The 16,369-nt window shown below is 44.2% G+C and overlaps 1 protein-coding gene across 9 annotated transcripts in view; it reads right to left on the bottom strand.

Annotated features, from left to right (window-relative positions):
• Positions 1 to 5,082: 5,082 nt before the first annotated feature.
• The window catches only part of mib1 (MIB E3 ubiquitin protein ligase 1), a 49,322-nt gene continuing 38,035 nt past the window's right edge, over positions 5,083 to 16,369 (bottom strand). The window contains exons 13-22 of one of the 9 annotated variants that reach the window (XM_076098129.1): positions 15,699 to 15,831; positions 14,549 to 14,635; positions 13,950 to 14,108; positions 12,134 to 12,315; positions 11,166 to 11,355; positions 10,992 to 11,070; positions 10,697 to 10,876; positions 9,164 to 9,235; positions 8,341 to 8,441; positions 5,083 to 7,445 (exon numbers count right to left, since the gene is read on the bottom strand). In XM_076098129.1, the coding sequence (XP_075954244.1) occupies positions 7,305 to 7,445; positions 8,341 to 8,441; positions 9,164 to 9,235; positions 10,697 to 10,876; positions 10,992 to 11,070; positions 11,166 to 11,355; positions 12,134 to 12,315; positions 13,950 to 14,108; positions 14,549 to 14,635; positions 15,699 to 15,831 (1,324 nt within the window). In that variant the 3' untranslated portion in view covers positions 5,083 to 7,304. The other 8 variants (XM_076098133.1, XM_076098134.1, XM_076098131.1 and 5 more) reach the window with 8 other exon arrangements.

Here is a 16,369-nt window from a genome sequence, read left to right as displayed (position 1 = left end):
ATAGCTGGAACCCACCTGGAACAAAAAAAAGGACATGAAAATGTCTACCCGTGTGATGGACTCTGGAATATTGATTTTTCTCTCCGAACACAAAAAAAAAAAAGGCTTTTTCAGTCAGTATTTTCCTCTGAGCTCAGATAGGGCTGCTGCATTCCTGTCTACTCCCTCCAAGGTTACTGCCTGCTCGGCGGAGGCGAGCACCTGTCAGATGTGCGCTTGTTTTGTTATACAACGTGTCTTTGTAGCATTTGCTGTCTCTATAGAACCACCCCCCCCCCCCCCCCCCCTTTTTTTTCAGAAACGGGAAGAAATTGTAAGAAACAAAAAAAAATAAAAAATAAAAAAAAAGGATTGCTCAGGGGAATCAGGTAACTTGAGCTCGGGGAGTTTCCTTGTTGTCTCTATCCGAGTTCACAAGGATTACAACCGGGTGAATTCTCTACTCGCATGCGGCTTAAACACTGATCCCAAAGCTGACCTTGTTTAGAAATCCTCACCTGGCTCCATTGCAGGAGAACAGTGTCATCAACACCACCTTGTTTGCCTAGTTGAGAGTTAAATGTGACGAGGTTTGCACTTGTTGATTAAGTACGTCTACCCCATTGTTCTACAAACTCACAGAGGTGTGACATTAAGTGCATCTAAAGAGAGCAGAGTGACACTATTGCTTAAATATTTGAATAATTGACTAGTTCCTCTGATTGGACCGGATAGTACTGGTAGTTTTTATGTTTTTTTTTAAAATAAATAAATCTAAAATATGATTTATATTATTAGCATTATACTACTTCTTTAAAAGTCATGCTGTTTGTGTTAGATTATCGACTTATTCATGAAGTATTTATGCATTTTAAAACATTTTGCATGCCTGGAAATGACTGGCGTGTTTGTTTGTAATCTACTTTATAAAGTGAATAGCTTGCAGCACTTCTAACTCCGTCAGGAATCTTTTCAATCTCCGCATCAAAAGCACTCTACAGTTTACTGCCCAGGCAAAGGTTGCACCTCCACAGTTTTATAGAATTATTAAGTAAGCAATTATGATAACCCACTGTTTTAAAGATAATAGGATGATAAGGTTTTGCCAAACTCACACTGTAGTTTGCCCTTACGCTGCTCTTCCTGAGGAGCAAATCAATATCTTTTGCACTTAGTCCTCTTGACACGCAGACTTGTTTATTTTACCTGTTGAGCATTAAAGGTTTCAGATAATCCATAGGAATTAATAATTACAATCTACATATGCGTCTCGTAGCCACACGTTGTAATGGCCCCTGCATGGCTAGTGGCATTTTATCAAAGCTCATAAACCTTGAATGACTATATATTGATAAAGACTGTTTAAAGTGTCATTGGAACGATAACATTTGCACTGTAAATGTGGCTCGCAGGCTCCAGCCTCCAATCGTGCTGGGATGATAAGGACAGCACTGACTGCGGCGACAGGCAATAGGTCAAAAGCCACAGAGTATCTGGTTTGGGGATGTTGAAAGCCAAGTTTTACGTTGTCAAAAACTCATGAAATGAAGATAATTTAAATCAACTCAGAATCAAAGCTGCGGGGCCTCTTAAAGAGAAGGTAAATTAACTTTGATGATACCCGGCAAAGTGTTTACAATTGATGCAATTTGTCCTTAAACGCCGAACTGGAAATCGTTTGTGTTGCGTAACGAATACTGGATCTGCAAAACTTGAAATTGTTCTCATAGCCTACCATTTCATTTATGTTTGTATGATACAAAATGTAAAACAAATATATTTTATTTACAGAAATTTAGTTTTTTATTAAATCACCAAAAAAGTAGATGACATACAAGATCAATTTTTTTTGCTACAAAGTTCCAAATGACTTCTTTCTTGTTTTACTTTCAGATGTGTTCCACCAACAGATGCAGGACTTTACTGAGTGCTGTTTGTGTTAACCTTCTCCCTCTGCATGCATAAATAACAACGGCCCACCACTGAGAGAGAGAGAGATGGACGAGTGGTTTGACACTTTGCCCTGATCAATATCAATAAAGCAATCAGCACGTCAGGGGCCTATATGTTGTTGAGGAGGGATCTGTAGGAGTTTATGGCTTTACTGTGGAGGTGGGGCTGCTGCCTTCAGGTACACCGATCCACCCCACAGACACACAAACACATGTGGGATTATATCACATTTAGGGACATTCAGTGATTTAAGCTAATTTGTTTGCGATAACTGGAACCACGTCTTACGTATGCTAAACTATATCCCAACTATAAAATGAACCAGCAGGTACAACTAAAACAGTTTACGTCCTCAGTTTAACCAATGTCCCCAATTAAAAGTCCAAAAAATTGGTCCCAAAATGTGACACAAACAAATCTTCAGGCCCTTCCCTTCTCAAAGAGCCCAGACAGCCAGATTGCACTTTGCTCAGGCCGACCATAAACTGAGACAATAAATTCAACCAGACTTCTGAACTGGATGACATGAGGGAGAACGAGAGGACCTTCAGACAGCCAGCGATCAATTCCTTCCAACATGGAAGCAAAAGCCCAAGTGGCCAAAACAGATGGAAAGAAGTATTTCTCCCCTTTTTATCTATCCGTGCGGTCCGACTGAACCCAGGGAGGAATTGATTTCTGCAGGTTTAAAGAAAGAAACACTGACATTGAGAATTTGTCGTCTGAAAGATAATGTGTAATAAGACAATGTTTTTCAGATGGTAATGATTAAATGTAATAACTTTGCCCCCTTTTTTCTGTCAGTTTAAAGCCAGACGCAGAAACAATCCTCCACTTAGACCTCATGAATCAATACAGTGAAATCAGAATCATCTACTGTTTATTCAGCAAACTTTTAGTTTTCACAGATTGATGCCGAACGATATTCGCTTCTTGTTTCTGGGCTTTATTTATTTAGCTCAGACAGTTAACGGTGTCTAGCAGGAACACCTGGCATCACAACATGTTAAGTTCAAGTTCTGAATCAAGATGCGATTAGTGAATGTAAGCTGCTGCTGTATTTGCTGCTGCCAGCCAAGGTGAGGATCAACAGCTCCGTTTCAAAGGGAGCCTCCTGCTCTGAAACAACCAGACAATAACCTCTAGATGAGTGATGCGGCTTACAACTAGCTGTGACTTATTGTAGATTTTGCTGAATCGTCCTCTGCACCACGAATATAAAATGCATGTATGACAGGAGAGAGAAGCTACAGGGTTTAGTCATTGGATGTACTGCCACCTTGTGATGTGCTCTGAAACCTGCATGTCAGACCTCCCCCCCCGTGTCGTCAGAGCTTCGTCTCACAGTAAATGTGGAGCGAATGTATTCATTTTCTGTCGGGTCAGAACTTCAGAACCGCCCGCCCGAGGGGGCACGCCGACTTTCCTGCCCCGCGGCATGCTGACTCCACCGGCAGATGGACGTCACTGACCCTTCTCAGCGATCACAGCAGAGACTTGAAGCACGGTCACAGTCATTTTCTTGATCACGGCTGCCCGCTCTTCTCTCCGGGGGTCCACTTCGTCTCTATCTGCTGCTTAGTGAAGCCCGCAGTGCCGAGCCGCCATCACTCACACTCCGCAGGGCAGCCCGGCGGATTAGCTGACCCCCCTGGTGTGGGAGCAACAACCCCTGCAGTCCAGTCAGCAAACACTGCAGCCCTCGAGCAGCTGAAACCGGCAGGCGTGGCGGTCAGGGATCCTCCCCAGGATCAGGCCGTGGCCAGGGGAGAGATAGCGGCGTCTCCAGCACCCTGACAGTCAGTCGGCAGGGCCGGACAGAGTGATGGACATCTGCCTGGTCCTGACGTTCACCCCTGAATGTCTCTATTTAGTCTCTATGGTCAGGTTGTAGACTATTCTAATGAGCTGTCATCCAAAAGTATATAGACGTGCAAAACTCTGGGCATTAATATGAAGCTCTTGCAGGACTTTTTGCTTTTCTCTGTTGTAAATGGGATTTCTTTGATTTGTTTCTTCAACAAAAACAAGACATTTGAAGATGTCACCTTGGGTTCGGGAAAATTGTGAGGTGCTTTTTTCCCCTATTTTGTGACATCAATAGGTCATAATAGTAACTACTAAAACTACAGGCAATGTGCAGAGCATTAAGTAGTACCTTCACAAAAACAGAGCCATCTTGAAGAGTAAAACAAACATAATTAGCATAATTAAAGAAGGACTATCGTCCTAATAAACATTGGTAAAATGTGGATATCTAAAAATCAAACCTTCACAAATATAAAGTCTTCACTGTGTGAAGCTAAACAGCTGCAGAAGAAGACACGCTCAAGCGAACCAGAGTGTCCACATACTTATGGCCACACAGGGTTTTATTCTCCATGCAGGAAACGACAGCAGCTGCCATTCACGCCGCTGTCTAACGCCGTAACAGGTAACCCCATATGAGGGCCCATCGCTTTGAAGGCAGGTACTTGAGTGTAAAATGACAAAGCGCCACAGAAATGACAACCAACCGTCTGGGCCTCGAGCCAAGTCCCGGAGATCTGAGAGGGTATAAAAAGGTGTCAGGGCCTCCCCTGCAGTCAGCGAGCATTGACGGAGTGAGAGGGTGACAGCGTGATGGATGTCTTTGTTATGAGCGGCTGCATACTGCTGCTGCTGCGTGCGAGCTCAGCCCAGAGATGTCCAGGTTATGAATGGACTAGTCAATGAGCTAGAACATAAATGGCCTTTGGTCATAATTTCTTAGTGCTCGGAGGAGACGCCTTGTGACATGTCATCCGCGCACTGGAGAAGACGCATCACTCTATTCGGGTCTCTCGCTCTCTCATCTCTCCTGAGTGTTTCACTCCTGCTCTTTTTTCTCTCTCTCTGATTAGCATAGCTGACCTATATCACACACTGGTGCCGAGTCATTATGAGGTGTTAGCATTTTCAATTAGCTCACACCTCCCCATCTCTGCCACCCTGTCTCCTCTGTGAGGCAGACGCTGCACAGCGGGAGAAAAGCAACAAAATGCGAATGTTCCGCTCGGAAGAGGGAGGCCGACTACATCGCAGCTCAACTGGAAAAACAAAAACACAAAAAAAACAAAAAACCGACAAACAATGCGGTAGAAGTTGGATAAACAAGCAGCACCTCTAGTGTCCCGTGGTTCATGTAGAACTTTATTTCAGCTATATGGTTGTTTTTAAAAGCACTTATTAGCAATACAGACTGAACGGTTTCCATGATACATGTCGTACTGCATATGTCAAACATTCATGCCAAAGAAAATACTACCGATACATTTTTCCAACAGGACAGTTACAGGTATTGAAAATAAAAGTACAAAATAGGCTTTTTCATAACAACCATAACAAGACAACACTACCATAAAGCGTATTAGTGCTTCCAGCTTTAAGTGTTATCATGATCAATGAAAAGAATCAAAACTGTACTCAAAAAAGTTGCTTTCAGTCGAAAGAAGGAAAACAAAACAATGCTCTTATGCGGATGCAAATTCCCACATAGAGGAGCAAGCTAGCCTCCTCGCTGAGTCTCCACATGGGCCACTGCCTTTTAAAACAGGTAAGGCAGTTCTGTCTTTATAAAATCATTAGCTTTCCTCCCAAATAAAACACTAATGAAAACATACTCGACACCTTTGACGACAAAATGTCTTTTTTTTTCTTCTTCTTCCGTTTCACAAATGAACACGTTCGGCTTACAGAGATCTATTTCAGAGAAATAAAAAGTGCTTCTACTGATGACGGCTAGAAAGCTACTGCCAACGAAAAACATCACAAATGGATCTCGACATTAATATCAAAGCAGGATGTTAAGAGAGATTTTGAGGCTACATATTAGGAAGGCAGTGTTGCCTATAAATCCTATTTTTTTTTGGGCAGCAATACAAAATAATTTATTCTACATTTTCATCTTAGTGTTCTAATAGATTGTACTCTCTAGCTCAAATAAATCCTTGATTTTGAGAGAAAAAAAAAGGAAATACACTTAAATAAAAAAAGTAATACAAGACAAAGAGCACCTTATCCCCATACAAGTTATTTAAACAAGTAGATTTTTGGAAGCAAATGGCACAGCGTTGTCAATGGTAAATTAGCACTGCTCATTGAATTGTACTTTTTTTTTTTTTTTTGTCAGACAATACCACCAAGTCTCAACAGTTTTAACATCAAGTTGTGACAAGATACTCTTGTGACAGAAGTGTTTGCATCATGTAGGTTTGTGTGTACAACGAACAGGTACAACAGGGGCTGATCACCGGACAGAAGCTGGATGAGTGGGAGGGTTCTTCTGGAGTCGCTACACGGCGGCCGTGGAATTCACAGCCAAAAAGAGTGTTGGTACAGCATGGATAACAAAAACACGGGTGCGGTGTGTGTGTGTGTGTGTGTGCGTACTCCCTGGCAGTTACTACAACTCCATCTGCGTTTTTTCAATGAGCTGAAGTGGACCTCCAAAGCCGCTGCAGAAAAGAGCTTTTACCCTGACTCGGCGTTTCTAGTGCAAAACTGCCAAAACATCCGGTCTTCAGTCGGCACACGAGTGTCACAGCAGCCGAACTGAACACCGACATGAAGCTGAAAACACTCGCGGAACCTTTTTAAGTGGTGCAAAACAGTAATGTGTCACAAACTGGCCATTTATGTGTCACAAACTGGCCATTAAGTTGCGAAAAATTAAGTACTTAAAATCCACATCTGGAGCTTCCGATACCAATACACGTGCATAAAGATTTACAAATACAATAAAACTCGACTGCAGCTGGCATTGACTGCGACAGATGTGCGAGAACTTTACATCGTAAGGGACCGGGGGGCCCGACCTCTTCATCACCTCCTCTACAGTTCTGCTTTAGCGGGGAGCCGTTCTGGGGTGAAATCCAGAAATGAGCCCCGAAAAAGTTCATGTCCAGGACCACGAGGCTAAAAGGAGCCACCGTGGACTCGTTCGGAGAGAAAAGAACTTTCACATTAAAAACAGAGAATCACACAGAGAGGAGAGCGAGAAGATGATGGCGGGAGAAGAAAGGCAGAGAGAAAAATGAGAGAAAAAGGTGACGCGTGTGATGCACGTAGTTCTTAGAACACACGACAGAACAGCAAAACTGCTAAAAACGTCAATTCATATTTTTTTTTCCTTGTTTTGTAACAGAAATTCCATCTGAACACAAACCATTAAGAGAGCATTTGTCGTGTCGATTAAGACGTGAGAGAACGCCCTCGGCTGGCTGACTCGGGTGCTGTGGGGATGGTGAGCAGCGGCAGCACCAGCTGGTGTGAATGTGGCTTTGCGGGCGCGTTCGGTGAGGGCCTTAAGAGAGGAGAAAGAGTCTGTGGTAGTGAGGGGGGGGGGGGGGGGTCTAGTAAAGGAGGATGCGGCGCTCGATGGCCTTGCGGCAGATGGGGCACTCGCTCATTCGGTCCCCACACAGCTGGCAGGTGCCGTGGCCGCACATGAAGATCATGTTCTTCAGCCGGTCCAGACACACCGGACACATAGTCTGCAATCACAGTGCATGCTTTGTTGTGATAAATTCATTTCAACTTTCAAAAACCTTTTCATGCTGCACATATCCGTTTGAACACACAACATGAAACATCACCCCGTTTGGTTTTATTCTGCCTTGGTAGTTCACGAGCCACACCTGGTTTGTGTCTTTATAAAAAAGAAAACAGGGTGTGCCCAGCTTAGCCACATTACGGTAAAACATCATTTTTTAGCAGAAATGGTCGTGCCTTGAATGTCCTGCAAGGCATTGGTACTTTTTAACATGGCTGCTTCTAAAGCAGATGTTTCTCTTCACCTTCAGTTATTCAGAGGGGAGTTTCACCGAAAGCAATGCTCTCTTTTTCAGAAACGCCCTGATCACGTTGACACATGGCGGCTGTCCAGTACAACCCCCGTCTGATCTGCTGGACACCGAGCGGCTCCACTGGAGCAGTTGGGGTTAAGGCCTTGCTCAAGGGCGCCTCAGTGGTGGTAATGAGGGAGGGGGCAAGCGCTGCTTATCACTTTGCCCACCCATACATGTCCTGTCGGTCCGGGTTGATTGAACCCATGACTTCCGGTCACAAGCGTTGTTCTCTAACCTGGCGGTCACCACCGCCCGTCATCAATTTACCTCTGAGCGTGGTCTATTAATGATTTATGTGATCTATTAACGCTGTGGATTTGAAGGCTCAAGCTTATGATTGTAAGTTGAATATGAAAAAAAAGGAAATTGAAGACATTAACTTGGAATATTTGATGGACATTTTTGACTATTTTCTGCTTATTTTGGTCTAAAGAATAACTAGATAAATTTAGAAAACACACCAATACTGAAAATAATACTCAAAGTGAGAGTACCACGCCCTGCCTTCCTCCGCTCTACACTACAGACAGTCTGGACTCACCTGCTCCTTGATGTCCTGCAGCTGTTGCTGGAGCTTCTGTACATCAGCGTTGACGTTGGTGTTGTCCTTGTCTCTCTGCAAAGCGGGGATGTTTCCGCTGGCTGTTTGGACGCAACAGCACACGGACACGTTGAGGGGGAAAAAGGGAATTCAGTTACCAGCAGAGAGACTAAACAAATCAAAAGAGGGTTGTGCCAGCGGCCAAACCAAACTTCACCTCCTCGTAATGATAAACTATATTGCCAATAAAACTGAAACGCAGCCACACCGACGCTGCCCTTCTGAAACAAGCCGGGAGCCAGATTCTATTTAAAACATGTGTTTCACAAACAAGCAAACATATGCACTCTGAATTTTAATATATTGGGCTCTAGCAGTCTGTGTTGGCTTTGCATTCATTTTTAAATGACTTGAATTCAGAAATGCACACTTTGTAATTATCTGAAAAATAAAACTAACACAGGACAGAGCATTATACAACACTACAGGCATTGAAGGAGCCACAGGATGAAGGAGTGTAATGATATACCAGTTTGAAACTACCTGAAATATATCTGAGCACTCAACAAATTAGCTGGACTGAGACCCTGCTGTGGACTCCCTTCCAGACTGGCAAACATCTGCCAGAGACAGTGAGCGCCAATGTGATTCTCGGCCTTTGCATCACAAACATACTGTATCGGCATATACTGTTTAGGGTGTGTGTGTCACTGAAAAAGAAAGGGAGGGGGTTTAAGGGGAGGGGAGAGGGGCCAGGGCAGCACTGGGGGAGCTCTTTGAGAAAAGGGTCTGATAAGGGAGGGGATCATAGAGGTATACTTACACCAACTTAGTGCCAGATTGTTGGGCTGGAGAAGATCCTGCGATCCCCCTGCCATAGTGTTAGAGCTCCCTGCTGGGAATAACCAGTCACATTGTTATAGTGGGAGCCGTCCTTGACCAGCTCAACAGCTGGCCTGGGGACCAAAACTACTCACTACAGCCTCTAAGGGAGGTTCAGAGACAGAATTTGAAGGAAAAAAGCCAGCAAGCTGGAAAGAAAGGGAAGTAGAGCCTCTTCTATGTAGAATATATAGTTAAAATGCACAGCGGCAAAGTGATTCTTTCGCTTTTCTTTTTGCCGTCAGCCAATGTGAAGCATGAGTCGAATGCTTTTACTCAGTTAGAAGTACATATCAGAGAAGTAGGGAGTGAAAATAATCAAAGCGACGGATGAATTTCGTGCATTGGATTTGCTTTTGTAACAGTCAGTGTTACTGGGATGAATAGGGAGAGAGGAGATAAACAATCAATGCTGCCCCTTGCATGAGTGTATGAAGTGTTTGGGTCTGCATTCACTTTTTTTTTTGCACGTCTGGCAACGACTGCAAGAAATATTTGCCTGCCAACAAGCTGACACGTGGAGGAAATGCAAAATAATGAACACGGGGGTAAACATGAAGTTAGTGAACTTACAACAGTTTCCCTTTTAACTCAAACAAAACACGACAGGAGTAACCACTGGTGAGATGCACCGCTAAAAGGTCATGGGCAATACAAAAACTGTGTTCAACTTGGAGACAAGAAGATAGATTGTGAATGCAACCAAAAATAAATCTATTTGCACACTACGTTGAATCACTATTCATGGACGATTAGGGGTAAAACTGATGACATTCAGCACTTGTGCGCAACTGAAAATCGTGCTTTTTAGGTGTTTTATTTGACGTTTTTCATCATTCTAAGAGTTATTTTTCACATTCATGTCGGTATTAATATGCATATACATCATTAATACTACAGGTAGTTTAGCATATACTTAGAAACAAGTTGGTCAAACTTTAAGAGGGCACAGAAACATGAAAAAAGGACATCAGGCTGTCTGTATATTAGGACATTATTGTATTACTCGGCAAAACTCAATTTAGAAATGGCTTCTGAGATTCTACTGATAAAAAGATATGATCTGACACACAAAATCCGGTCTCTTTGGAAGATCTAGTTGCGCGGATTTTCAGACAAGGCAGCCAAGCACTTGTGAAGCCACTGTCCATTTCAGCCAGAATCTAAATAGAAGCTAGAACAGATGACATGATCACAATGATTGCAATGATTAAAACATGCCAGATCTAGTCGTGGAAAGTAAGATTAACTGATTCAAACGTCTGACTTAATTTGTACATTTCTACTAGGATGAAAACAACAACAACAATGTATCAATGGTGCAAACAAAATTAAATAAAATGCATAAGCAAGGCAGCAACAAAGCAACATATAAAACAGGCTAAATCAGATATAAAAAGAAGAAGTGGAAACGAGAAAAGAAAGAAGGAAAATAAAGGGGAATTAAAAGGGAACGTGTGGAAGATTCACTCACTAAGGTCATCATCATCATCATCATCATCATCATCATCATCATCACCATCATCATCATCATCATCATCATCATCAGCGGCCTCATCCTCCATACCTTTCCCACCACAGCAAAGAACAAAGGGGGTACGGCGTTCCACTACAGCCCGACACTGTACGCACTTCTTCATGAGGCTGGCACAGTCTGGTGACAACAACACGCATATCGGTCAGAATACAAAGTCTTTTCTATACACAGCGTGTGTGTTTTTATTTTGTTATTCAGCAGCTGGTCAGAAAGATGCAGAGGTGCAACTTACTCTCACAAGCGCACATGTGGCCACAGGGCTGGAACAATACGGCTGCTTTTTTGTCAGAGCAGACTACGCACTCTTCGATCTGCGGAGGGACAAATCAAACAACAAAAACAAACATCCGCTCTTCGTGGTGTTTCCATTTCTGGGTAGGACGGACAGTGGCACTGCTTCTGATACCTTAGTTCTCGACTGGACCTGATCCTTGCAGATGAGACACTTCTTGACGCGAGGCGAGCAGAGGGAGCAGGTGGCGATGTGTCCGCAGGGCCCAAACAGAGTGTCTCTCTTCAAGTCCGAACACACCATACACTCATCCAGGGTCTCGATGTTGCTGTTCAGAGACGGGCTGCGGGTGCCCACCTGACCGCTGCAACATTGAGAATAAAACCACAGCGTGAGAGAGCGGAAGTGAGGGTGTAAGAGAACAAAGGAAATAGGGGGAGACAAAGACAGAGATATTACAAAAAGGAACAGGCGGAGGAGAACGCAAACAAATGAAAGATTTTTAGCTAAAAAGGGAAATCAATAAGGTTGCTGATGATTTTCCTGAGATGGTAGTCAGCGTAGGTGAATAAATATATTAAAAAACAACGAACACATTCCTTTAAATTCATGTTTTTCATCTCTGTGTGTAGCAAAGGTTTCTTCTTGTTTTAATCGCCAAGTCCGTTTGATTTAACAGTTAAGTTTTTATTTGGCCACATAAAAGTGAAAAGCAGACTAAATAAATAAAATAGGTCACAACATCTAGGTCTGCTTGTCTGTTCTGATATGACCACACAGTCTGATGAAAGCTTCGCTAATCCATAAAAACAAAAAGTTAAACCGCAGTCAAACCACAAATGAAGGATTTCTCACCTCAGTTCTTGTACAAACAACTACTTGAGCTTTACACATGTTAGTGGGTGGATTAGTTGTTTTTACCTACAGCCCAGGCATTGCATTAGATTCATATACTTTTGTCCAAAGCAACTTACAACAAGTGAAGCTAGTTGTTCCCAGTTTTTACACTTAGCTAAGCCAACTGTCTTCATATTTAACGGACGGACATGAGAGTGGTATTGATCTTCCCATCCGACTCCTGGAAAGAAAGCAAATAGGTGTATTTCCTAAAATGTCAAACTATCCCTTCAAGGGATGTTTACCTGCTTTTCTCTTTGTGGCACTTGGCCAGAGCCTTGCAGAGGCTGGGGTCTGGACACAGGTCTAGAGGGGACTGGCCCTTCTTGTTACGAATGGTCAGGTCCGCTCCGTTAGCTGCCAGGAAGCAGGCGATGGATGCCGCACTCTTCTTCTCTGCCCCCTGGGTGCCCAAGCCCATGATTAACTGCAGGGAGCCAGACAGACACACAAAAACAGATACATCAGAAGTACATCAGGCACTTTGGACATAAAAGATTGTTTTCAAGTTGAACCCAGTGGGACCGGTGGCTCTTCTCCTCCTCACACATCTGCATGAGAGGAAAGAGCAAAGAGAGTAGGGAGACCTGATTTTGATATTATTCAGGTGGACCGTGCCAAAGTACCATCAGATCATCGCTAATTAGTCAATCAAAGACATGCCTTAAGATGGCTGTCAGGCATCAGGACCCCCCTCGTCCCGAGCCAAAATCCCATTAACTGTCCCGTCGAGCCCAACTCAAAGCCTCTCTCTCTCTAGCAATTTGGGCCTTCCATGTCTGATTGTCTTCAACCAGTAGCTTTTACATCTCTGCTGCTGGAGCCACCAGGCCGGCTAATTCAATTCTCATCTCGAAGGGGGGGGGGGGGGCTATGGGAGAGTGACCCAACTGCACACATCTCAATTAGGCCTGCTGTCTGTCTCTTCCGCAGGGAACCAGGGAGGGCAGGAAGCAGGATACAAGAGAGCAGGCCGAGAGAAGGAAGAGGGAGGGTGACAGGTAAGTCTGTAGCTGCAGCTAGGCCCCGTAGCCTTAAACTCGTCCCTGTAGGGATTAGTGATGTGGCGTTAACATGAAGAGGGTTCAGGTCTGACACGGCCTCTACGGAGGGACACACTCATTCAGGCTGGTCCAGAGGCTGCAGCGAGCTGGTTGGCTGCTCCGCCGGGCTGCTGTCTGTCCTGTCAGTGTTATACGGGTTCTCTCTGCACACTCTGGTATCTTTTAACAGCCCAAAGCCACACAGCTCATATGCACTCTAATGTGTCTAACGAGTGTGATTAGTATTTGCTAACCAGAATTACGACCCTGCTCCAAACCTAAATTCAACACAGATCTGACACTGTTAGGCTTCAGTATGAAAAAAGAACCATGGGTGTCCTGTGTTTATTCATTAGTTCATGCGAGTTATTATAGTAATACTAGAACCAAAGCAGCTATTGGTCATAACTCGTTGCCCTCTGAATCCCATAAATACTGCTCTTCAATTTCAGATACATAACAAAATCTCCAGCAAGTTGCAAAAGCTGCATTATTCTGTCTCACACACACAGGGCTGACCCTAGGTGTGAACATGTTTGTATGTGCCTCAGCCCTGCTATACACTGGTGACTTGTCCAGGGTGTTTCCTAGTGTTTTTCACAATTTATGCTGGGTAATAACCAGACCCTCAACCGGAGGAAAAACAGGTAAAGAATATAAACGGAACAAGACTCTAAACTTTAAACGAAGCCTTTTAAAGAGTGGCAGTAAAGCCATGGCAGGTAATCTTAAATTCTCATGGCACGCTGCATTCTTGTGTGTGCCTTTTGTGGGCAAATACATTTGGGAATGTTTAAATGAATCGCACCTGCCTATTGGATAATGAGGTGCCACATTTCATGATACAATTGGCCTCAAGCGTTTTCAGTTTGTTGTTTTCTTGTTGATAACTGCATCTCTTGGCTGTTCGACAACGTTTCATTTCACTTTAATGCCGCGATGCCTTAAGGAACCTTGACCCAAGCAAATTACTGTGATCTAGGAGGAACAGTGAGGTTAATAATTGATGTATACGCACTGTGTTCTTGGAGGGTTCCCAGGGCTCCACTTTGCTGACGTCCTGCATATCTTGGAGTTGTCGCAGTTGGGACAGTGTGTGGTGACGCAGTGCCTCGTGGAGCGGCGTGTCCCCGTCCTTGTCCTGCACGTCTAGCTTGGCCTCCGCCCGCACCAGCAGCTGTCAAGAACAACACGTCAACAAACAGCCAGAAACGGTGAAACAACTTTCATTTGATGCAACAATGCAAATGCCTCAGTGCTGATCTTTAAGGTCTCTGCTCAGTGCCTCAGTGTTGTACTCCCCAATTATGAAGTGCATTTTTTCTTGAGTCCACAAGATGGCAACATGGCAATCTCAATCCAATACTACGCCAAATGACTAACCAAGACACCGCCTCAGAGAACATTATCCCTACACAGCATCAATCTGAGGCAGGACCACATCCAACGGCAGGACATCCACCCGTGTAAATAAAATATGGGGCTGCACTGGGGCTGTTCTACTCCCTTCTGTGTTTAGTCCACAATGAGAAACTGAAACAAAATCTTCAGTTTGTGTTGGAAATGAGGAGAAAAAAAACGGGTAGAAGCACAAGAAAAAGAAGAGGGTCCACTAACCCGGACTATCTGGGTGTGTTGACGCTCCACTGCCAGGTGTAACGCCGTCTGCTGGTTGACGTTCTGGATGTCTAAGTTGGCACTACCCTTGAAGGGGGGGGAGGACAGCACAACACACAATAAACATGTGGGCATTTGTGCATACATTAACAACCAACCATAATGAATCACACATATGTACACGTGAATATGACAGGCAAGTGATACATGTGACGAACAGGACCAAAAGAAAAATAATTCAGTTGAAAAGTAAAATAATTGTTCAGCACATGAAAGATTGTAACAACCATTCTGGCTTTCTGTGCAACGGCAGAACCTTCCTGCTTTCCTTCAACCCTGCTGACCAACAAAGTGTCATCTAGGGGGCTGGAAAAAAACGCATCCTACAATAACGCTGCATGTGATTGTCATTTCCAATTGCGAACACCTCAGCTGAGGAGATGTGGAGGGAAGATAAGCATTGTGATCAGGCAGTGTGTGAAATCCCCAAGTAATAAGACTGGCTGGCAGGGAATCTGCAGTGCACCTTGTAGTGTGGTGCAATAACTGAATAGAAAGCTGAGCCATCACTGCAAACCAGCCCATTGCAGAGACTTGGGAGGAAAAAGGCCGTCCCCGCTGAAAGGTATAGCTTGCACAGCGAGCGTTCATGCGTTGGAATGTTGCAGCAACATCGCTGCCTTGCACCATATCCAAATTAACCCAGTTTCCCGCTCGGTCAGGTGACTTTTGCTGTAAACTCCTGTATGTGGTAATCCTGAGAGAGTTAAACCTGCAATCTCAGAAGGGAAAAAGAGCACGAACCTATGATTGCAAGAGGAGGAGGATGTGAGGGCCCAACAGCACTAAAGAATGCCCCTGGAGGCTCTGTGAACCGTATGGATTCAATAAAAAAAAAAGGCACTTATAGCAGCTTCAACTGGTCTACAGCTTGCTGGCTGCAGGGAGTGCAGTGGAAGCTGCTCTTAATAGTAGGCGGGGAGAGCCAGAAGTTCAGGTTGAGCTGATGCAGCTGTGCTTTGGGCTCATTGTTGTAAACGAAAGGGGCCTCTCATGGAGGATGAATAACTGCATTTGTTGTCAGTGTTAAGCATGCATGAAAAAAAAAAATCTGTTATTTATATGCATGCGAGTGCTTGTGTGTCGTTACCTGGTGCACCAACAGCTCGGCCACCTCGACATGGTTGTTGAGGGCGGCCAGGTGCAGAGCGGTGTAGCCGTCGTCCTTCTTCTCGTCTACGATCCAAGGCCTCGGCAGTTTAGACAGCAGCACGCGCATGGCACTGCACAGAGGACACACACGGAGACAAAAGTGAGTGTTTGAACGGCCTGAGCTGGGAAGCATGCCGAAAAAAAAAAAAGCCCAAGAAGATACATAAAGTATAGTTGAAATGTTATAATGTAAACCGCTAAAACGAATCGATCTGTGACTGTATCGTAGCTGGGGACCAGACACAAGCTGCTGTAAGCAAACACATCGCAGCGTCTGCACTGCTGATACACAGCATATTCCAACACTTTTTCTTTTTTTTGCTTTTACAGCAGAGCATATCCCATTTTCACACATAGGGACAAGAATACTAAATCAACTTAGGGAGGAGTTGCTTTCCCAAGCAGAGTGTTATTTACATCAAGCTTTGAGTGCCACAAGAGCGCTGTGTGTTATGTTAGAGTACCTGTCCCGCTATCATCTCTTCAGTTAAAAAAGGGAAGCCACTTTTCCCTTGATGATATACGCAAACGCAAGCCTATCACTGGGAGGCAAACTGGTAATTATAGATTCACTCGGGTCTCCTCCTGGGGAACAAACAGACAGGGTGG

Source organism: Anarhichas minor, unplaced genomic scaffold, assembly GCF_050575085.1.
Source record: "Anarhichas minor isolate MPS153535 unplaced genomic scaffold, ASM5057508v1 ptg000024l, whole genome shotgun sequence".
Classification (NCBI taxonomy): domain Eukaryota; kingdom Metazoa; phylum Chordata; class Actinopteri; order Perciformes; family Anarhichadidae; genus Anarhichas; species Anarhichas minor.
The sequence above is the reverse complement of the archived record's forward strand: the minus strand, read 5'-3'. Positions and strand labels throughout refer to the sequence as shown.